Genomic DNA, 24,200 nt, shown 5'->3' with positions numbered 1-24,200 from the left:
CCTAGTGGTAAGAGAGGTGAGGGCATGTAGCCTAGGGGTAGGAGAGGTGAGGGCATGTAGCCTAGTGGTAGGAGAGGTGAGGGCATGTAGCCTAGTGGTTGGAGAGGTGAGGGCATGTAGCCTAGTGGTTGGAGAGGTGAGGGCATGTAGCCTAATGTTTGGAGAGGTGAGGGCATGTAGCCTAGTGGTAAGAGAGGCGAGGGCATGTAGCCTAGTGGTAGGAGAGGCGAGGGCATGTAGCCTAGTGGTTGGAGATGCGAGGGCATGTAGCCTAGTGGTAATTGAGGTGAGGGCATGTAGCCTAGTGGTAAGAGCGGTGAGGGCATGTAGCCTAGTGGTAAGAGAGGTGAGGGCATGTAGCCTAGTGGTTGTAGAGGTGAGGGCATGTAGCCTAGTGGTAAGAGAGGCGAGGGCATGTAGCCTAGTGGTTTGAGTGGTGAGGGCATGTAGCCTAGTGGTAGGAGAGGTGAGGGCATGTAGCCTAGTGGTTGTAGAGGTGAGGGCATGTAGCCTAGTGGTAAGAGAGGCGAGGGCATGTAGCCTAGTGGTAAGAGAGGCGAGGGCATGTAGCCTAGTGGTTTGAGTGGTGAGGGCATATAGCCTAGTGGTAGGAGAGGTGAGGGCATGTAGCCTAGTGGTTGTAGAGGTGAGGGCATGTAGCCTAGTGGTAAGAGAGGCGAGGGCATTTAGCCTAGTGGTAAGAGAGGCGAGGGCATGTAGCCTAGTGGTTTGATAGGTGAGGGCATGTAGCCTAGTGGTAAGAGAGGTGAAGTCATGTAGCCTAGTGGTAAGAGAGGTGAGGGCATGTAGCCTAGAGGTAAGAGAGGCGAGGGCATGTAGCCTAGTGGTAAGAGAGGCGAGGGCATGTAGCCTAGTGGTAAGAGAGGCGAGGGCATGTAGCCTAGTGGTAGGAGAGGCGAGGACATGTAGCCTAGTGGTAAGAGAGGCGAGGGCATGTAGCCTAGTGGTAAGAGAGGCGGGCATGTAGCCTAGTGGTAGGAGAGGTGAGGGCATGTAGCCTAGTGGTTGGAGAGGTGAGGGCATGTAGCCTAGTGGTAGGAGAAGAGAGGGCATGTAGCCTAGTGGTTGGAGAGGTGAGGGCATGTAGCCTAGTGGTTGGAGAGGTGAGGGCATGTAGCCTAGTGGTAGGAGAGGTGAGGGCATGTAGCCTAGGGGTAGGAGAGGTGAGGGCATGTAGCCTAGTGGTTGGAGAGGTGAGGGCATGTAGCCTAGTGGTAGGAGAGGTGAGGGCATGTAGCCTAGGGGTAGGAGAGGCGAGCCAGCCTCAGGAAGGTTACCTGTTCTAATCCCGGGTCAAACAGGAAAATTCTGTCGGGAAGTGAGCAGGCTACCAAAGGGTTGCTGGTATCAAATCCTAGCTACCATTGCTTGCTTTTGTGCCCTTGAACAAGGCACTTAACCCCCCCACTACAACAGCTCCCTGGGCACCCAGTCTGGCAGCCCCTGCACCTCTCCTCCAAAAAAAACATTATATGTGTGTGTCTTTCAGAGGGGTTGGGTTAATAGCGGAAGTCAAATTTTGGTTGGACCTTGTGTGCAATCGACCAATAAAGTGATCTTAATTACAATGCAATTTAGTTTTTTTTTTAATTGATTTGGAATTCAAATTATATCTAACGTATTTACGGAGTGCTCAGTGTTTTGTATTTAATCTTGGGTATTTGCCATTGTTGTAGTTGTAGTTATATCCGATAGGTGTCGCTGCTGTCCTGTTTTATTATAGGGATCTGAGTGTTATTATAAGGACCGTTAATGACAATTCTAAGGACCCCTAGTTGGTCATTTACACCCCTGTTGACTATACTATTCACAGTTGATGTTCAAAAAGGACAAATTAATTTAAATTGACATTGCAAATCAAATTGACATCTCAATTGCTTTGCTATATGGTTCATGACAGAAATGACATGACACCAAATGATGAATCATCTCCATAATTCCATTTGATGAATCATCTAAACAATCAAAGATCTGCCTTTGTGTTTAAAGCTGTAAGTGATACTGTTAGTTTTGCATAATATAAACACTGACCCGGGCCGGGGCAAAGCTCGAGCGCGTCACCGGCAGGTAGGTGGGGTTTAACGGGGCTGATTATTTACGGTACTTTTTTGCAACAGCAGAGCTCTCCGGGATGGCATAAGAGAGTGGCTATTACTACGGGAGGAGAAAACCTACCGAATGAAAGACAGGTAGCGTCGTCCCCTCGGCGATGGCACGACTAGAGTTGTTTTTGTTCACGGCTCTAGCTCGCATTTCGTCTGGGAATTCTGCTTCGTTTATTGGCTATTCCTGATCCGTACTCCAACCGACACCTCCAATTATGGATTGTACTGAAGTTCCACCTTTTGTATTTTTGCGTCAAGACAATCGGGCGAAATAAGAGGAAACGATCAAGGACTGCTGTGAGCTATTATCCATTCATATCCGTTCTCCATATATAGACAAGACTCGTTGAGAAATGCAAGCGTGAACGGATTTTGGTAGGCTATTTTGTTTTAATCCTCGGGTGCAATATTCAGGATATTCCATTGGTTTACGCGTAAAGGACATGGACACAAGGTGTTTTAGCTACCTGTAGTTAGAATAGATGCCTTCGTGTTGTCAAGTTTAGCTATTAACGGCCTGAGATGATATAACTGCAGTTTAGGTGATTGCTTTGCTCTTTTAGGAATAGTGCGCTATAGTTAAGCCCTTTTTATCAGCTGATCAGCTTTAGGGTTTCAGAAATACCCTTTTGTTCATTTTGACAACAGAAAACTCATTTTTTTAAATTCAAATGTATTTCATATGAACGCAAGTAACCTATTCTGAGCTGCTGTGTACAGTTGTAGGCTATAACTTGGAAACAAATCTCCCCACCTCACTGACAGTAGGAGTAGGGTTGCAGAGTTCTCTGTAACAGAACGACCATAGCCATGGCTCTGCCCGATAACACCCCCAGCATTCCTTTAGGGGAAGCAGTCATCTTCCCTGAGATCGTAGAGCTGAACGTGGGCGGCCAGGTGTACATCACTCGCTACTCAACCCTCATCAGCGTACCAGACTCTCTCCTGTGGGAGATGTTTAGCAGGAAATCCACCAAAGGTCTGGCGAGGGACACCAAGGGCCGTTTCTTCGTGGACCGGGATGGTTTCCTGTTCCGGTATATTCTGGACTACATGAGAGATCAGCAGCTGGTTCTCCCTGACCACTTCCCAGAGCGGGGTCGCCTGCAGCGGGAGGCTGAGTTCTTCAACCTACCTGAGCTCATAAAGATCCTGGCGCCCAAACTCAGCAAGCAGAACTCGCTGGGCGACGAGGGGTGTCAGAGTGACCCGGAGGACTCCTCACCGGGCATCGACACCGGGCGCAACCTGGCCTCGCTGGGCACCGCCGCCTGCGCCAGTCTGGTCCCCAGTGGAGACGGTAAACGCTCGGGATTCATCACCATCGGTTATCGCGGCTCCTATACATTGGGGCGCGACAGCCAGACCGACGCCAAGTTCAGACGTGTTGCTCGCATTATGGTCTGTGGCAAGACGTCGCTGGCTAAAGAGGTGTTTGGGGAGACGCTGAACGAGAGCCGGGACCCGGACCGACCCCCAGAGCGCTACACGTCACGCTACTACCTCAAATTCACCTTCCTGGAGCAGGCCTTTGACAAGCTGGCAGACGCCGGGTTTCACATGGTGGCCTGTAACTCCACGGGGACCTGCGCCTTCGCTCACGAGCAGACGGACGACAAGATCTGGACCAGCTACACTGAATATGTGTTCTACCGTGAGTGAGGTCATCATCAGTCCTGGGTCCCCTTGCATCTCTGGATCCCCTCGTCTCCCTGTATCCAGCCCTGGGTCCCCTCGTCTCCCTGTATCCAGCCCTGGGTCCCCTCTTCTCCCTGTATCCAGCCCTGGGTCCCCTCTTCTCCCTGTATCCAGCCCTGGATCCCCTCGTCTCCCTGTATCCAGCCCTGGATCCCCTCGTCTCCCTGTATCCAGCCCTGGATCCCCTCGTCTCCCTGTATCCAGCCCTGGATCCCCTCGTCTCCCTGGATCCCCTCGTCTCCCTGGATCCCCTCGTCTCCCTGTATCCAGCCCTGGGCCCCCTTGCATCCCTGGATCCATCAATTATTCCCTTGCCTCCTGGACCCCAGCCCCTGCCCCCCAGCCCCTGCCCCCTGGCTCTTTGGCCCCCTTAGTGCTTCCTAGCCCCCAGCCCTGGATTCCTGCTTCAAGCACCCCTGGCCCCAATCTCCATGGGCCCTGGTCCCCTTCGTCAAGCCCCCCTGCCTCCAACCAGCCGTCCCCTCTCTCCATATTTCTTTCTCACCCATCAGCTGTAATCCTTACCACCTCTGCGGTCCCCTCTCCTGATCCAGCTATAACCCAACCATTGCCCCAGCACCATGCCTCAGAGACCTGACCACAGCCCCCCTAACCATCCTACAGAGACTGCTCCCCCCACCCTCCATGTACTGTCCGTCCTCTTGTATATAGTATCTGCCTTGGTGAAGCACAATGCTGTGTGTAAAGGAGCTTGTTTAGTCCAGTTCAGGTCCTGCCTGGTCTGTACCTTTAGCAGCCTGGAGGGGCCAATTGGAAAAGGACCTAGATTGAAGTACTATTTTGTTCTGAATCTCTCCAACAGACCCTCCTACTCCTCTGAACTAAAATGGCCAAATAATGTGACATCGAAGCAGCCTAGAGGGAGGGAGAGGGAGGGAAGGAGAGGGAGAGGGAGAGAGGGAGGGAGGGAGGGAGGGAGAGGGAGAGAGAGCCAGCCAGCCAGCCACAAACAAGAGCAAAGTGTCACACAAAACGAAAGTGTTTCATTTCCTCCATCCCCTCTTCTTATTTTCCTTATATGTCTGAGACCAAACTATTGGGAAAGGGACCGTTCACTTTTACTATTCAAATGGGGTGGCAGGTTGCCTAGTGGTTAGAGCGTTGGACTAGTAACTGAAAGGTTGCAAGATGGAATCCCCGAGCTGACACGGTAAATATCTGTCGTTCTGCCCCTGAACATGGCAGTTAACCCACTGTTCCTAGGCCGTCATTGAAAATAAGAACTTGTTCTTAACTGACTTGCCTAGTTAAATAAAGGTAAAATAAAAAGATAACGCCTCACCTTTTGTTAAGTCTCTGCTTGTGAAGACAACCAGCTTACATGATGCCACCTTGTCTCACAAAAAATAATTCCTTATAAGGTAAAAGAAGATCTATATGGAACATCAATATCCTCTCGAGCTGTTCATGTATATATTCTTTAGAACAACCCAGGTATTTGCATTCTAAGGGGGATCCTTAATGCTAGAAAAACACCGCTGGGTCTTGTCCGAGAGTCAAAGCTAACAAACAAGGGGGAAAGATCAAGTTGTGTGTTTGACTGCAAGAAAGAGAAATAAGTGGTTTTAGTACAGGGTGAGGGTTTGTCAGAAATGGCACCCTATCCTCTATGTAGTGCACTACTTTTGACCAAAGCCCTATGCAGGCCCTGGTCAAAAGTAGTGCACTACATGGGAAATAGGGTGGTTGAAGTGTGTTATTTGATTGTTCGATGGAGTGTTGAGAATTCTAATCGCTCATGACCCATGCCTGGAAGACCAGAGGAGATGTGAAGTGTTACATCACAATGCCCACAGAACCTCTCCTACCCATCCTCGTACTCTTTCCTCCTCCTCTCATCTTGGTTTTTATACCGCCTCTCTTGTTATTGAAAGCCCACAGCGTTTTGGCTCTTAGCCCTCTTCTGAAACTGGTTTACATTAATGAAGGACAATCCCTTTTTCCATTGGAGTGTGTTTTTACTCCATCTATCCCAAACTCTTCTACTCAGTTCACTCTTCCACTTTTAAGCTCTTTGATATTTGGTAGCTTTCATTGACTGTAATGTGTACACCCATGAGAAGGAGATAGGTTTACGCCATTACCAGCCAAAGAACGACATTCTCCCAAAACTCTAGCAGCTAGACAACAGTATAGGATAGGACATGGATATTGTGCATATTTTTGAGGGAATGTTGTGGTACAGTTGATTCCTGATAGGTGCACCTCTTATAAGTGCAAAATCACTGGTTGGTGCACGTCGTCAGTACAGTCACACCAGTTGTATTTTAGGAATTGACTGTAGTAGGACTGAAAAGTAATTGTACCCACAGCAACTATAACCACAGTAACAGAATAAAGTGTGTGAATGGTTAATTGGTATGGGGTAATATTCAGGTATACCCTCAGGGCAAGTCTGCATAATCAACAACAACCTCACAACTTCAACCAACAGTACCTCAGTAGGTCAAATAAAGCTTGAGAATCATCTCCAATACCAAGAAACACTAATTATCTGAAAAGGCTAAACTTGTACCAGTAATAATCAATGGATCACCTAGTAATATGACTTGTAAACTATATGACTTGTAAAGTACAGAATATTCTCCCTGACAAAGAGAAACTCTTGTTAAAGAAACTGCCTTGACGGTTCGGTAGACTGAGTGATTTTAATGTGAGTGAAGGTGTGAAGAAGACATTCTGAATACCTGACGAATGATCAATATTTTACCGGATATCGCTAGAGTATGATAGCACATTCTTAGAGTATGATGGCACATTCTTAGAGTATGATGGCACATTCTTAGAGTGTGATAGCACATTCTTAGAGTGTGATGGCGCGTTCTTAGAGTGTGATGGCGCGTTCTTGGAGTGTGATGGCGCGTTCTTGGAGTGTGATGGCGCGTTCTTGGAGTGTGATGGCGCGTTCTTGGAGTGTGATGGCGCGTTCTTGGAGTGTGATGGCGCGTTCTTGGAGTGTGATGGCGCGTTCTTGGAGTGTGATGGCGCGTTCTTGGAGTGTGATGGCGCGTTCTTGGAGTGTGATGGCGCGTTCTTGGAGTGTGATGGCGCGTTCTTGGAGTGTGATGGCGCGTTCTTGGAGTGTGATGGCGCGTTCTTGGAGTGTGATGGCGCGTTCTTGGAGTGTGATGGAGCGTTCTTGGAGTGTGATGGCGCGTTCTTGGAGTGTGATGGCGCGTTCTTGGAGTGTGATGGCGCGTTCTTGGAGTGTGATGGCGCGTTCTTGGAGTGTGATGGTGCGTTCTTCGAGTGTGATGGCACAGTGTTGACAATGTCAGCTTCAGTGTCGATGTCACAAGTCAAACGTAGACCAAACAGCAATGGGGGGGGACATGTTTGTCATACAGGGTGTACTGTATACCTACGGTTGCTGTACCTACTAAATGTTAGAGAACATAATTAGTGTGTGACTTTCTTTTCATAGCTTACTCTCCGTTAATCAGAACCTCTGTGTGTGTCAGCATCTTCCTCTTGTTATACAGCAGACAAAAGGAAAATGTAGTCTGTCAATTCAAATGTGTTATATATCCTCTATTACACTTGCATTGTACATCCTTCTATGAATTGTTTTAGTAACTAACTAGGGTGACATATTTCAGTAGAGTTGTGTACGCTCCCATTGATATTATTATTATTATTATTATTATTATTGTTGTAACTGAAAAGTGTTAAAAGAATATAAAATATTTCACAAGTAAATCCTTTCAAATGTTCGTGTTTTTACCGACTGGATCACAGGCCTATAAATGTAACTGTATACATCCAATACTTTCCACCTCTTTCTGTCTCTCTCTTTCTTAATTCGACCTGAATATACCGTAGTAACCTAGTATCAGTCAGACACCAGACATTACTAATTAGACCTGAATATACTGTAGTAACCTAGTATCAGTCAGACACTAGACATTACTAATTAGACCTGAATATACCGTAGTAACCTAGTATCAGTCAGACACCAGATATTACTAATTAGACCTGAATATACCGTAGTAACCTAGTATCAGTCAGACACCAGATATTACTAATTAGACCTGAATATACCGTAGTAACCTAGTATCAGTCAGACACCAGATATTAATTAACATAGTTGTTGTTGAGTGATGGCCAGGCCAGGTAGATTGCAAACAGGGATCCCTGGTTTCCATCGAAACAGAGAAAACGAAGTCTCTGATTTTTTTTCCATTGAATACAGTCAACAGTCTCTGTATTTTACTCCCATTGAATACAGTCAACAGTCTCTGTATTTTACTCCCATTGAATACAGTCAACAGTCTCTGTATTTTACTCCCATTGAATACAGTCAACAGTCTCTGTATTTTACTCCCATTGAATACAGTCAACAGTCTCTGTATTTTACTCCCATTGCCCTCTCTGATGCTCAAACAGCAAGATGTACCATTTGTGGGCGACGAAATTGGAGAACGTCAGGAAATGCCTTGAAAACCAGCCACTAGGGGCAAAGTCAGCGCTATTAGCATCAAGTAGGGTAATCCCTTGACTCTGGATCAGAAGGTTGGGTGTTTGATCCCAGTTGTGGACACTGGTTTTTATTTCTGGTTTTAACCCTATCCCAAACCCATAACCATTTGGAATGAGTGCCTAAACTTAATCTTTAACTTTGAAAGTTGACGTTTGGAGAAATGGAACGATTCAGAGCAGCAGGAGAATGTGGTTGAACATCTAATTTTGCTGAGACTGTGAGATCTTGTTGGATGGTGTTGACTTGTGTGTGATGTGTGAAATAGATTTGATTTTTTAAGTATGAATCCACTTAACCCTTGTTATGTAAAGTGAGGTGAGTGAGTCTATTAAGTATGAATCAAGTCAACCCTTGTTATGTAAAGTGAGGTGAGTGAGTCTATTAAGTATGAATCAAGTCAACCCTTGTTATGTAAAGTGAGGTGAGTGAGTCTATTAAGTATGAATCAAGTCAATGAATCATAACCTTTTATATAAAGTGTGTAAGTCATAAATATTTGAAATGGCTTCGATGTCGGAAGCTCTCAAAATATCCTCAGTCTGGCGCTCGCTCGCTCGCACGCACACACACACACGTTAAAATCTTTATGTGCTGCCTCTCTCTTCTAGATCTGTCTATTTTTGGATGACGGCGTTGGAATCCTCTATGGTGTTGTCACAGTGCCTGGAACGTTTTTCCGACCAATCCAAGCTGAGTCTGGAGTTCATGTGTCGGTGGTATGAGTGTGGGGTTGGTCTCGTCAGTGAGTGACCACATCCACATCGTAGTGTAAAACGCCACAGCAAGCCGCTAGCTGCAAGGTGCAGAAGCACATTGAGGGACTTTCAGAAGGTAGTGTTCATGCTACAGGTCTATACCTCTGTGGTTAACGATGAGGCTCAGCGGTCATCAGTAGTGTTCATGCTACAGGTCTATACCTCTGTGGTTAACGATGAGGCTCAGCGGTCATCAGTAGTGTTCATGCTACAGGTCTATACCTCTGTGGTTAACGATGAGGCTCAGCGGTCATCAGTAGTGTTCATGCTACAGGTCTATACCTCTGTGGTTAACGATGAGGCTCAGCGGTCATCAGTAGTGTTCATGCTACAGGTCTATACCTCTGTGGTTAACGATGAGGCTCAGCGGTCATCAGTAGTGTTCATGCTACAGGTCTATACCTCTGGTTAACGATGAGGCTCAGCGGTCATCAGTAGTGTTCATGCTACAGGTCTATACCTCTGTGGTTAACGATGAGGCTCAGCGGTCATCAGTAGTGTTCATGCTACAGGTCTATACCTCTGGTTAACGATGAGGCTCAGCGGTCATCAGTAGTGTTCATGCTACAGGTCTATACCTCTGGTTAACGATGAGGCTCAGCGGTCATCAGTAGTGTTCATGCTACAGGTCTATACCTCTGTGGTTAACGATGAGGCTCAGCGGTCATCAGTAGTGTTCATGCTACAGGTCTATACCTCTGTGGTTAACGATGAGGCTCAGCGGTCATCAGTAGTGTTCATGCTACAGGTCTATACCTCTGTGGTTAACGATGAGGCTCAGCGGTCATCAGTAGTGTTCATGCTACAGGTCTATACCTCTGTGGTTAACGATGAGGCTCAGCGGTCATCAGTAGTGTTCATGCTACAGGTCTATACCTCTGGTTAACGATGAGGCTCAGCGGTCATCAGTAGTGTTCATGCTACAGGTCTATACCTCTGTGGTTAACGATGAGGCTCAGCGGTCATCAGTAGTGTTCATGCTACAGGTCTATACCTCTGTGGTTAACGATGAGGCTCAGCGGTCATCAGTAGTGTTCATGCTACAGGTCTATACCTCTGTGGTTAACGATGAGGCTCAGCGGTCATCAGTAGTGTTCATGCTACAGGTCTATACCTCTGTGGTTAACGATGAGGCTCAGCGGTCATCAGTAGTGTTCATGCTACAGGTCTATACCTCTGTGGTTAACGATGAGGCTCAGCGGTCATCAGTAGTGTTCATGCTACAGGTCTATACCTCTGGTTAACGATGAGGCTCAGCGGTCATCAGTAGTGTTCATGCTACAGGTCTATACCTCTGTGGTTAACGATGAGGCTCAGCGGTCATCAGTAGTGTTCATGCTACAGGTCTATACCTCTGTGGTTAACGATGAGGCTCAGCGGTCATCAGTAGTGTTCATGCTACAGGTCTATACCTCTGTGGTTAACGATGAGGCTCAGCGGTCATCAGTAGTGTTCATGCTACAGGTCTATACCTCTGGTTAACGATGAGGCTCAGCGGTCATCAGTAGTGTTCATGCTACAGGTCTATACCTCTGTGGTTAACGATGAGGCTCAGCCGTCATCAGTAGTGTTCATGCTACAGGTCTATACCTCTGTGGTTAACGATGAGGCTCAGCGGTCATCAGTAGTGTTCATGCTACAGGTCTATACCTCTGTGGTTAACGATGAGGCTCAGCGGTCATCAGTAGTGTTCATGCTACAGGTCTATACCTCTGGTTAACGATGAGGCTCAGCGGTCATCAGTAGTGTTCATGCTACAGGTCTATACCTCTGTGGTTAACGATGAGGCTCAGCGGTCATCAGTAGTGTTCATGCTACAGGTCTATACCTCTGTGGTTAACGATGAGGCTCAGCGGTCATCAGTAGTGTTCATGCTACAGGTCTATACCTCTGTGGTTAACGATGAGGCTCAGCGGTCATCAGTAGTGTTCATGCTACAGGTCTATACCTCTGTGGTTAACGATGAGGCTCAGCGGTCATCAGTAGTGTTCATGCTACAGGTCTATACCTCTGTGGTTAACGATGAGGCTCAGCGGTCATCAGTAATTACTTCGCTACTATTGGACTATTTATTGCCTTACCTCCTTACTCCATTTGCACACACTGTATACAGATTGTCTGTAATGTTATTGACTGTATGTTTGTTTGTGTGTAACTCTGTGTTGTTGTTTGTGTCGCACTGCTTTGCTTTATCTTGGCCAGGTCACAGTTGTAAATTAAAACTTGTTCTCAAACTGACCAACCTGGTTAAATAAAGTGGGAAAAAAACAAAAAACCACTGTTGATGTAATAGTGTCACTTAGATACAATGAAGCTATCCCGGATGGTGATCTGAAGCTGGTTTGAAAAGTCTAGCCTGTTTGGTTGTGAGCCATATAGTGAGCAGGTGTGAACAGTTACCAGAATACCATGTCATGATCGTACAATAAAGACATTGTATCATGCATGGTTCTTATCTTACCTTTTTTAATATGCTGTCCAGAATCTTGTATGGTAAGATAGTTACACTAAGCATGCATTCATAACACTGTGTCATCTACCTCCTCTTTCTGTTTATATACTTCTCACATTCTCGGTCTTCACATGTCCTTCAGAACACAACATGTGAGAGGGGGAGTATTATAGAGTGTTCCGGAACCTACTGGAATGTAGCTATAGAGTGCTCCGGAGTGTTCTAGAGTGTTGCTATTAGAGCCCTCTAGCACCAGGCAACATTAGTACTGGTGCTCTATGTGTGGACTGGAGAGTGGAGTAGAGAGAGCCAGGGACACAGTAGGCCGTATACTGTAGCTTAGCCTTGAAAGTCCCTGAGCCAGAGAGAGATAAGGCCCTGTGCATCTTCAGGACAACATGCCTTCAGCAGTCAGCTTCAATCTCTGTGTTTGCAGAAAAAATTACACCCTGTTCACTATGTCGTTCCCATATAGCTCTGGTCAAAGGTAGCGTACTAAATATGGAATAGGGTGCCATACACGCAGTGGGATCCTCCTCATTGCCTCTAACAGATAAGCCACAGTTAGAGAAGGAAGGAGGGAATACACAGAAATAGGTATACACATAGAGGGAATAGATATACACATAGAGGGAATAGATATACACAGAGGGAATGGATATACACATAGAGGGAATAGATATACACACAGAGGGAATAGATATACACATAGAGGGAATAGATATACACAGAGGGAATGGATATACACATAGAGGGAATGGATATACACATAGAGGGAATAGATATACACATAGAGGGAATAGATATACACAGAGGGAATGGATATACACATAGAGGGAATAGGTATACACATAGAGGGAATAGATATACACAGAGGGAATGGATATACACATAGAGGGAATGGATATACACATAGAGGGAATAGATATACACAGAGGGAATGGATATACACATAGAGGGAATAGATATACACATAGAGGGAATGGATATACACAGAGGGAATAGATATACACAGAGGGAATGGATATACACATAGAGGGAATGGATATACACACAGAGGGAATAGATATACACATAGAGGGAATAGATATACAAAGAGGGAATAGGTATACACATAGAGGGAATAGATATACACATAGAGGGAATAGATATACAAAGAGGGAATAGATATACACATAGAGGGAATAGGTATACACATAGAGGGAATAGATATACAAAGAGGGAATAGATATACACATAGAGGGAATAGATATACACATAGAGGGAATGGATATACACACAGAGGGAATAGATATACACATAGAGGGAATAGATATACACATAGAGGGAATAGATATACACATAGAGGGAATAGATATACACAGAGGGAATGGATATACACATAGAGGGAATAGATATACACATAGAGGGAATAGATATACACATAGAGGGAATAGATATACACATAGAGGGAATAGATATACATAGAGGGAATAGATATACACATAGAGGGAATAGATATACACATAGAGGGAATAGATATACAAAGAGGGAATAGATATACACATAGAGGGAATAGATATACACAGAGGGAATGGATATACACATAGAGGGAATAGATATACACATAGAGGGAATAGATAACACAGAGGGAATGGATATACACATAGAGGGAATAGATATACACATAGAGGGAATAGATATACACATAGAGGGAATAGATATACACACCGAGGGAATAGCTATACACACAGAGGGAATAGCTATACACAGAGGGAATATATATACACACAGAGGGAATATCTATACACACAGAGGGAATAGTTATACACAGAGGGGATATATATACACACAGGGAATAACTATACACACAGAGGGAATAGCTATACACACAGAGGGAATAGCTATACACACAGAGGGAATAGATATACACATAGAGGGAATAGATATACACAGAGATGGAATAGATATACACATAGAGGGAATAGATATACACAGAGGGAATAGATATACACAGAGACGGAATAGATACAGTTGGGCAAAAAATAATTTAGTCAGCCACCAATTGTGCAAGTTCTCCCACTTAAAAATATGAGAGGCCTGTAATTTTCATCATAGGTACACTTCAACTATGACAGACAAAATGAAGAAAATCCATCTCAATACTTTGTTATATACCCTTTGTTGGCAATGACAGAGGTCAAACGTTTTCTGTAAGTCTTCACAAGGTTTTCACACACTGTTGCTGGTATTTTGGCCCATTCCTCCATGCAGATCTCCTCTAGAGCAGTGATGTTTTGGGGCTGTTGCTGGGCAACACAAACTTTCAACTCCCTCTAAAGATTTTCTATGGGGTTGAGATCTGGAGACTGGCGAGGCCACTCCAGGACCTTGAAATGCTTCTTACGAAGCCACTCCTTTGTTGCCCGGGCGGTGTGTTTGGGATCATTGTCATGCTGAAAGACCCACCACGTTTCATCTTCAATGCCCTTGCTGATGGAAGGAGGTTTTCACTCAAAATCTCACGATACATGGCCCCATTCATTCTTTCCTTTACACGGATCAGTCGTCCTGGTCCCTTTGCAGAAAAACAGCCCCAAAGCATGATGTTTCCACCCCCATGCTTCACAGTAGGTATGGTGTTCTTTGGATGCAACTCAGCATTCAGTTTATTTGAATAGAAAATATGTTTCTAGATACAGCAGTGAAATCTCATATTCTCGTCAATGTAGAGACGTTGGTATGAATTATACATCAATAGAGGGCTCACCCATGTAGACATTACGCTACTGCATCCAAATGGCACCCTATCTCCTATATAGTGCACTACTTTAGACCAGAACCCAATATAGTGCACTACTTTAGACCAGAGCCTAATATAGTGCACTACTTTAGACCAGAGCCCAATATAGTGCACTACTTTAGACCAGAGCTCTATATAGTGCACTACTTTAGACCAGAGCCTAATATAGTGCACTACTTTAGACCAGAGCCCTATATAGTGCACCACTTTAGACCAGAGCCCTATATAGTGCACTACTTTAGACCAGAGCCTTATATAGTGCACCACTTTAGACCAGAGCACTATATAGCGCACCACTTTAGACCAGAGCCCTATATAGTGCACTACTTTAGACCAGAGACCTATATAGTGCACCACTTTAGACCAGAGCCCTATATAGTGCACTACTTTAGACCAGAGCCTTATATAGTGCACCACTTTAGACCAGAGCCCTATATAGTGCAATACTTTAGACCAGAGCCCTATATAGTGCACTACTTTAGACCAGAGCCTTATATAGTGCACTACTTTAGACCAGAGCCTTATATAGTGCACCACTTTAGACCAGAACCCTATATAGTGCAATACTTTAGACCAGAGCCCTATATAGTGCACCACTTTAGACCAGAGCCCTATATAGTGCACTACTTTAGACCAGAGCCTTATATAGTGCACCACTTTAGACCAGAGCCCTATATAGTGCACCACTTTAGACCAGAGCCCTATATAGTGCACTACTTTAGACCAGAGCCTAATATAGTGCACTACTTTAGACCAGAGCCCTATATAGTGCACCACTTTAGACCAGAGCCCTATATAGTGCAATACTTTAGACCAGATACCTATATAGTGCACCACATTAGACCAGAGCCCTATATAGTGCAATACTTTAGACCAGAGCCCTATATAGTGCACCACTTTAGACCAGAGCCTAATATAGTGCACTACTTTAGACCAGAGCCCTATATAGTGCACCACTTTAGACCAGAGCCCTATATAGTGCAATACTTTAGACCAGAGACCTATATAGTGCACCACTTTAGACCAGAGCCCTATATAGTGCACTACTTTAGACCAGAGCCTTATATAGTGCACCACTTTAGACCAGAGCCCTATATAGCGCAATGCAAGGCAACATGTTTATTCAACAAGGTGTGTGTATGTTCTTCTGTCAGACCACATAGGGTAGATGTTTATTCATAAAGACAAATAACTACACTCTCTCTCCTTCCAGGGTAATATTATAACTACTCTCTCTATCCCCTTCCAGGGTAATATTATAGCTACTCTCTATCCCCTTCCAGGGTAATATTATAACTACTCTCCCTCTCCTTCCAGGGTACTATTATAGCTACTCTCTCTTCTTCCAGAGTAATATTATAGCTACTCTCTATCCCCTTCCAGGGTAATATTATACCTACTCTCTATCTCCTTCCAGGGTAATGTTATAGCTACTCTCTCTTTCCTTCCAGGGTAATATTTTAACTACTCTCTATCCCTTTCCATGGTAATATTTTAACTACTCTCTATCCCCTTCCAGGGTAATATTATAGCTATTCTCTCTCCTTCCAGGGTAATATTATTGCTACTCTCTCTCTCCTTCCAGGGTAACATTATAACTACTCTCTATCCCCTTCCAGGGTAATATTATAACTACTCTCTATCCCCTTCCAGGGTAATATTATAGCTACTCTCTCTCTCCTTCCAGGGTAACATTATAGCTACTCTCTCTCTCTCCTTCGAGGGTAATATTATTGCTACTCTCTCTCTCCTTCCAGGGTAATATTATAACTACTCTCTATCCCCTTCCAGGGTAATATTATAGCTACTCTCTATCCCCTTCCAGGGTAATATTATAACTACTCTCTATCCCCTTCCAGGGTAATATTATAGCTACTCTCTATCCCCTTCCAGGGTAATATTATAGCTACACTCTCTCTCTCCTTCCAGGGTAATATTATAACTACTCTCTCTCCCCTTCCAGAGTAATATTATAGCTACTCTCTATCCCCTTCCAAGGTAATATTGTAGCTACTCTCCCTCTCCTTCCAGGGTAATATTATAGCTACTCTCTCTCCTTCCAGAGTAAAATTATACCTACTCTCTATCTCCTTCCAGGGTAATGTTATAGCTACTCTCTCTCTTTCCTTCCAGGGTAATATTTTAACTACTCTCTATCCCTTTTCAGGGTAATATTTTAACTATTCTCTCTCTCCTTCCAGGGTAACATTATAGCTACTCTCTATCCTTCCAGGGTAATATTAAAGCTACTCTCTCTCCTTCCAGGGTAATATTATAACTACTCTCCATCCCCTTCCAGGGTAATATTATAGCTACTCTCTATCCCCTTCCAGGGTAATATTATAGCTACACTCTCTCTCTCCTTCCAGGGTAATATTATAACTACTCTCTCTCCCCTTCCAGAGTAATATTATAGCTACTCTCTATCCCCTTCCAGGGTAATATTGTAGCTACTCTCCCTCTCCTTCCAGGGTAATATTATAGCTACTCTCTCTCCTTCCAGAGTAAAATTATACCTACTCTCTATCTCCTTCCAGGGTAATGTTATAGCTACTCTCTCTCTTTCCTTCCAGGGTAATATTTTAACTACTCTCTATCCCTTTTCAGGGTAATATTTTAACTATTCTCTCTCTCCTTCCAGGGTAACATTATAGCTACTCTCTATCCTTCCAGGGTAATATTAAAGCTACTCTCTCTCCTTCCAGGGTAATATTATTGCTACTCTCTCCTTCCAGGGTAACATTATAGCTACTCTCTCTCTCTCTCCTTCCAGGGTAATATTATAACTACTCTCTCTCTCTCCTTCCAGGGTAATATTATAACTACTCTCTATCCCCTTCCAGGGTAATATTATAACTACTCTCTATCCCCTTCCAGGGTAATATTATAACTACTCTCTCTCCTTCCAGTGTAATATTATAGCTACTCTCTCTCCTTCCAGGGTAATATTATAGCTACTCTCTAATCCTCCAATGGTAATATTATGGCTACTCTCTATCCTTCCATAGTAATATTATAGCTGCTCTCTATCCTTCCATAGTAATATTATAGATACTCTTTTTCTCTCTCTCTCTCTCTCCTTCCTTAGTGATATTATAGCTACTCTCTATCCCCTTCCAGGGTAATATTTTAACTACTCTCTATCCCCTTCCAGGGTAATATTTTAACTACTCTCTATCCCCTTCCAGGGTAATATTATAGCGACTCTCTCTCTCCTTTCAGTGTAAAAATAGAGCTACTCTCTATCCCCTTCCAGGGTAATATTATAGCTACTCTCTATCCCCTTCCAGGGTAATATTTTAACTATTCTCTCTCTCCTTCCAGGGTAACATTATAGCTACTCTCTATCCCCTTCCAGGGTAATATTATAGCTACTCTCTATCCCCTTCCAGGGTAATATTATAACTACTCTCCCTCTCCTTCCAGGGTACTATTATAGCTACTCTCTCTTCTTCCAGAGTAATATTATAGCTACTCTCTATCCCCTTCCAGGGTAATATTATACCTACTCTCTATCTCCTTCCAGGGTAATGTTATAGCTACTCTCTCTTTCCTTCCAGGGTAATATTTTAACTACTCTCTATCCCCCTCCAGGGTAATATTATAGCTATTCTCTCTCCTTCCAGGGTAATATTATAGCTACTCTCTCTCTCCTTCCAGGGTAATATTTTAACTACTCTCTATCCCCTTCCAGAGTAATATTATAACTACTCTCTCTCCCCTTCCAGGGTAATATTGTAGCTACTCTCCCTCTCCTTCCAGGGTAATATTATAGCTACTCTCTCTCCTTCCAGAGTAAAATTATACCTACTCTCTATCTCCTTCCAGGGTAATGTTATAGCTACTCTCTCTCTTTCCTTCCAGGGTAATATTTTAACTACTCTCTATCCCTTTCCAGGGTAATATTTTAACTATTCTCTCTCTCCTTCCAGGGTAACATTATAGCTACTCTATCCTTCCAGGGTAATATTATAGCTACTCTCTCTCCTTCAATGGTAATATTATTGCTACTCTCTCCTTCCAGGGTAATATTATAGCTACTCTCTATCCTTCCAGGGTAATATTATAGCTACTCTCTATCCTTCCAGGGTAATATTATAGCTACTCTCTCTCTATCCCCTTCCAGGGTAATATTATAGCTACTCTCTCTCCTTCCAGGGTAATATTATAGCTACTCTCTCCTTCCAGGGTAATATTATAACTACTCTCTATCCCCTTCCATGGTAATATTATAGCTACTCTCTCTCTCTCCTTCCAGGGTAATATTATAGCTACTCTCTCTCTCTCCTTCCAGGGTAACATTATAGCTACTCTCTCTCTCCTTCCAGGGTAATATTATAGCTCCTCTCTCCTTCCAGGGTAATATTATAACTACTCTCTATCCCCTTCCAGGGTAATATTATAGCTACTCTCTCTCTCCTTCCAGGGTAATATTATAGCTACTCTCTCTCTCTCCTTCCAGGGTAATATTATAGCTACTCTCTCCTTCCAGGGTAATATGATAGCTACTCTCTCCTTCCAGGGTAATATTATAGCTACTCTCTCTCTCCTTCCAGGGTAATATTATAGCTACTCTCTCTCTCCTTCCAGGGTAATATTATAGCTACTCTCTCCTTCCAGGGTAATATTATAGCTATTCTCTCCTTCCAGGGTAGTATTATAGCTACTCTCTCTCTCCTTCCAGGGTAATATTATAGCTACTCTCTATCCCCTTCCAGGGTAATATTATAGCTACTCTCTATCCCCTTCCAGGGTAATATTATAACTACTCTCTATCCCCTTCCAGGGTAATATTAAATGGAGTTGTTGTCATCCAAGCCATAGACTGGACAGGCATGGCTGTGTGTAATACTGATTCTTGATTATCATGTCAATGAGGTCGCTCAGTCAGTGTTTGGTTCTTGGCTGATATTACTGCCACAGAGTAGCCTACTGCAGACCTGCTTGGCATACGCATGCACAACACACACACACACACACACAAAACACCTGTCGGTCAACACGTACATTCGTAGTGGTCAGGAATAGCCTCAGTGGATAAAGACTGAGGACTGCATGTAAGGTTAACGAAGCTTCAAGATCTAAGACTAATCTCACTAATTGGTCGCTTATTTTCTCTCTCTCGCTCTTTCTTCTCTCCTCTCCCTCTTTCGTGCCGTCTTTCATCTTTTAAGGCCAGGCCACTTAGAAATGCATTAGCAAACAAATAAACAATCTATTTGACTCCTCTCTCTCTCCCTCTCTCCTCACACAGACTGACACTCCTCTGTTTTCTCACACAGACTGAACCCACTGTTTCCTCACACAGACTGACACCACTGTTTCCACACAGACTCACCATACTGTTTCCTCACACAGACTGACACCACTGTTTCCTCACACAGACTGACACTCTGCTGTTTCTTCACACAGACTGACACTCGGCTGTTTCCTCACACAGACTGACAGCACTGTTTCTTCACACAGACTGACACCACTGTTTCCTCACACAGACTGACACTCTGCTGTTTCTTCACACAGACTGACACTCTGCTGTTTCCTCACATAGACTGACACTGTTTCTTGACACTGTTTCTTCACACAGACTGACACTCCACTGTTTCCTCACACAGATTGACACCACTGTTTCCTCACACAGACTGACACACTGTTTCCTCACACAGATTGACACCACTGTTTCTTCACACAGACTGACCCCACTCTTTCCTCACACAGACTAACACTCTGCTGTTTCTTCACACAGACTGACACTCTACTGTTTCTTCACACAGACTGACACTCTGCTGTTTCCTCACACAGACTGACACTCTGCTGTTTCTTCACACAGACTGACACTCTGCTGTTTCTTCACACAGACTGACACTCGGCTGTTTCCTCACACAGACTGACACCACTGTTTCTTCACACAGACTGACACCACTGTTTCTTCACACAGACTGACACTCTGCTGTTTCCTCACATAGACTGACACTGTTTCTTGACACTGTTTCTTCACACAGACTGACACTCCACTGTTTCCTCACACAGATTGACACCACTGTTTCCTCACACAGACTGACACCACTGTTTCCTCACACAGATTGACACCACTGTTTCTTCACACAGACTGACACTCTGCTCTTTCCTCACACAGACTGACACTCTGCTGTTTCCTCACACAGACTGACACCACTGTTTCCTCACACAGACTGACACTCCTCTAGTGGCAGGGCGGAGGTTTCTGAGCTGTCACAGAACATATTGGTCTTATAACACACTGGGGACACTGACATGCAAGGTCATGGGTTTTTAGAGAGAGAGCGAGAGAGAGAGAGGCTGCTCACTAAACATCACTGACTGATAAAGCGGTGTGTCTTTGCGGTCCAGTAACACCAGGTGTTAGAATGCTGAATGTCATTCTGGTGACAGCTTTCCCTCTCTCTGATTTTTTATCTTTCTATCTCCCCACTGTCTCTCCTTCCCTCCATCTCTCATTTTTTCTCTCTCCCCTCTCTTCCTCTCTCTCCTAGACACGGTAGTTATGACCAGGAGTACGACCCATCATGGATTTGTGCCAGTACAAAGCGTAGAGACATAATTAAAGAGCATCCATTAGTGCTGTGATTACAGTAGCCCTAGCCCTCTGAAACCTGACAGATACATCACACAGACATGGATGGAGAGAGAGAAATGAAGAGGTACTGTGAGGACAGGATACTGTGAGGGCATGGTACTGTGAGGACAGGGTACTGTGAGGGCAGGATACTGTGAGGACAGGGTACTGTGAGGGCATGGTACTGTGAGGACAGGGTACTGTGAGGGCAGGATACTGTGAGGGCAGGTACAGAGGGTACTGTGAGGGCAGGTACCAGTACAGAGTCAATGTGGAGACTATATACAGGGTGTTATGGTGCAGATTCAATGTGGAGACTATATACAGGGGGGTACTGGTACAGATTTAATGTGCTGGGGCAATGGTTAGTTGAGGTAGTATGTACATGTAGGTAGAGTTTTTAAAGTGACAACATCTATGCATAGGAGATTGCATCATCTGTGGATCTGTTGGGGCAATATGAAAATTGCAGTAAGTCTAGAGTTTCTGGGAGGATGGTGTTGATGTGAGCCATGACCAGCCTTTCAAGGCACTTCATGGCTACAGACGTGAGGGTTACAGGTTGATAGTCGTTTAGGCAGGTTACCTTAGTGTTCTTAGGTATAGGGACTATGGTGGTCTGCTTAAAACATGTTGGTATTACAGACTCGGACAGGAAGAGGTTGAAAATGCCATTGAAGATGCCAGTTGGTCAGCGCATGCTCGCAGTACACATCCTGGTAATCCGTCTGACCCAGCGGCCTTGTGAATGTTGACCGGTTTAAAAGTCTTACTCACATCGGCTGCGGAGACCGTGATCACACAGTCTTCCGGAACAGCTGGAGCTCTCATGCATTTTTCAGTGTTATTTGCCTCGAAGCGAACATAGAAGTCGTTTAGCTCGTCTGGCAGGCTCGTGTCACTGGACAGCTTTCGGCTGTGCTTCCCCTTGTAGTCTGTAATGGTTTGCAAGCCCTGCCACATCCGACGAGCTTCAGAGCTGGTGTAGCACGATTCGATCTTAGTCCTGTATTGACGCTTTGCCTGTTTGATGGTTCGTCAGGGGGCATAGCGGGATTTCTTAAAAGCTTCCGCGTTAGAGTCCCAGTCCTTGAAAGTGGCAGCTCTAGCCTTTAGCTTAGTGTGGATGCTGCCTGTAATCCATGGCTTCTGGTTGGGGTATGTACGTACGGTCACTGTGGAGACGACGTCATCGATGCACTTATTGATGAAGCCAATGACTGATGTCGTGTACTCCTCAATTCCATTGGATGAATCCCAGAACATATTCTAGTCTGTGCTAGCAAAAAGGTCCTGTAGCTTAGCATCTGTTTCATCTGACAACTTTTTTACTGATCTCGTCACTGGTGCTTCCTGCTTGAACCTTTGCTTGTAAGGAGGATAGAATTATTGTCATATTCCCCAAATGTAGAGCTTCGTACGCGTCTCTTTGTGTGGAGTATTTTTCCTCTGGATGCACATTTAACATGCTGATAGAAATTTGGTCAAACTGATTTAAGTTCCCCTGCATTTTTGCACAGAGCCAAATGCATTGGCGATGTCGAGGAAGACTACATGGAGGTCCCTTTTCTCCACCTTGGCCATTTGGATCTGGTGCCAGATCATGCTGGAATGTTCCAAGCAGCCAGAGAACCCTGATATTCCTGCCTTCTGTACAGATGTATCGACGTACGCATTCCTTTGCAGGTACTCGGCCATCCTCTGGGCAATGACCCTAAAGAAGATTTTACCCTCGACATTCAGTAAGGAGATTGGGCGGAATTGGCTGATGTTCACTGCATCCTTCTCCTTAGGGATCAGGACCCCGCCTGCCCTACGCCACACTTTGGGTATTATCTTCTTCTGCCAAGCTGTTCTCATAAGCCTCCAGAGGAACCTCAGGACGTCTGGTGCATTCTTATACACTTTGTACGGGACTCCATTTGGCCCCAGGGCTGATGCTGTTCTTGCCCGTCGAACTGTGTTTTCCACCTCTTTCCATGTCAGAGGGCTGATCTCAATATGATGTTCTGGGGGTTCAATGGGTGGGATATCTGATGGGATGGCCAGATGTTCATGTCGCTTTGAGTCAAAGTTTGTTGTTCTCAGGTGCTCCTCTAGGTCTTTCTTTGTTGTTTTTAGAGCTCCACTTTTTTCCTTCGTGAAGAGACTTTTAAGGAACTTGAAGGGATCTTTATAGAATCGAGTTCTAGTTTGTTCTTTCATCCGTCTGCGTTTCCGTAGGTTCTCTGCTCTACGGAGGGATGCCAACCGGGTTTTGAGGTCAGCCTGACGTGCCTCTATGCCCTCCTTTTCCACTTCCAAGGCCTTCTTCCACTGTTTCTTAAGCTGTCTCCTTTCTTGAACGAGGTGCTTGATTTCTTGTTGCCTCCTGGAAACTGGTGGGGTTGGAAACTTTCTCCCGCCTTTTGCCTCTTGTTCCACTCCATGCACTGCAAACTATGGTTTGCGTCCTTTCTGCACTCCATAGGCCTCTGTCTCTTTACTGTAGATAGTAGACCCATGGTAGATGTATACTTTCCTCCAAGTACAGAACATACCTGATCTGTTATATTATAGTATTAGAACAGTTGTTGTGGTGTTCTCTTGTGCTGTGTATTAGTAGTCGTTTCCAGTCCAGTTATACTGTCAGCCGATAGTATTAGAACAGTAGAGTTATACTGTGAGTATTAGAACAGTAGTGTTATACTGTAGTAGTATTAGAACAGTGAGAAGTTATACTGTCCCAGTTTTAGAACAGTAGACTTTATGTTGTCAGCTGATCTTTTAGAACAGTCAGAGTTATACTTAGTATTAGAACAGATGAGATGTTATACTGTAGTAGTAGAACTTAGAGTTATACTGTGAGTAGTATTAGAACAGTAGAGTTATACTGTAGTAGTAGAACAGTAGAGTTATACTGTAGTAGTATTAGAACAGTAGAGTTATACTGTAGTATTAGAACAGTAGAGTTATACTGTAGTAGTAGAACAGTAGAGTTATACTGTAGTAGTATTAGAACAGTAGAGTTATACTGTAGTATTAGAACAGTAGAGTTATACTGTAGTAGTAGAACAGTAGAGTTATACTGTAGTAGTATTAGAACAGTAGAGTTATACTGTAGTATTAGAACAGTAGAGTTATACTGTAGTATTAGAACAGTAGAGTTATACTGTAGTAGTATTAGAACAGTAGAGTTATATTATAGTATTAGAACAGTAGAGTTATACTGTAGTAGTAGAACAGTAGAGTTATACTGTAGTAGTAGAACAGTAGAGTTATACTGTAGTATTAGAACAGTAGAGTTATACTGTA

General features: G+C 44.3%; 1 protein-coding gene across 1 annotated transcript; it reads left to right on the top strand.

Moving 5' to 3' along the window:
* Nucleotides 1-2,068: 2,068 nt before the first annotated feature.
* On the top strand, nt 2,069-4,727 carry LOC135545522 (BTB/POZ domain-containing protein KCTD12-like). The gene has a single exon (XM_064973173.1). The coding sequence runs from the start codon at nt 2,937-2,939 to the stop codon at nt 3,786-3,788; it is 852 nt and encodes a 283-aa protein (XP_064829245.1). The 5' UTR covers nt 2,069-2,936; the 3' UTR covers nt 3,789-4,727.
* Nucleotides 4,728-24,200: the final 19,473 nt, after the last annotated feature.

Source organism: Oncorhynchus masou, chromosome 9 (assembly GCF_036934945.1).
Source record: "Oncorhynchus masou masou isolate Uvic2021 chromosome 9, UVic_Omas_1.1, whole genome shotgun sequence".
Lineage (NCBI taxonomy): Eukaryota > Metazoa > Chordata > Actinopteri > Salmoniformes > Salmonidae > Oncorhynchus > Oncorhynchus masou.
Note: the sequence above shows the minus strand (reverse complement) of the source record. Positions and strands in the feature narration are given on the sequence as shown.

Bases quoted from the DNA above. Each gene is read 5' to 3' on its own strand.
- LOC135545522 (XM_064973173.1), top strand. From the start codon at position 2,937: ATGGCTCTGCCCGATAACACCCCCAGCATTCCTTTAGGGGAAGCAGTC.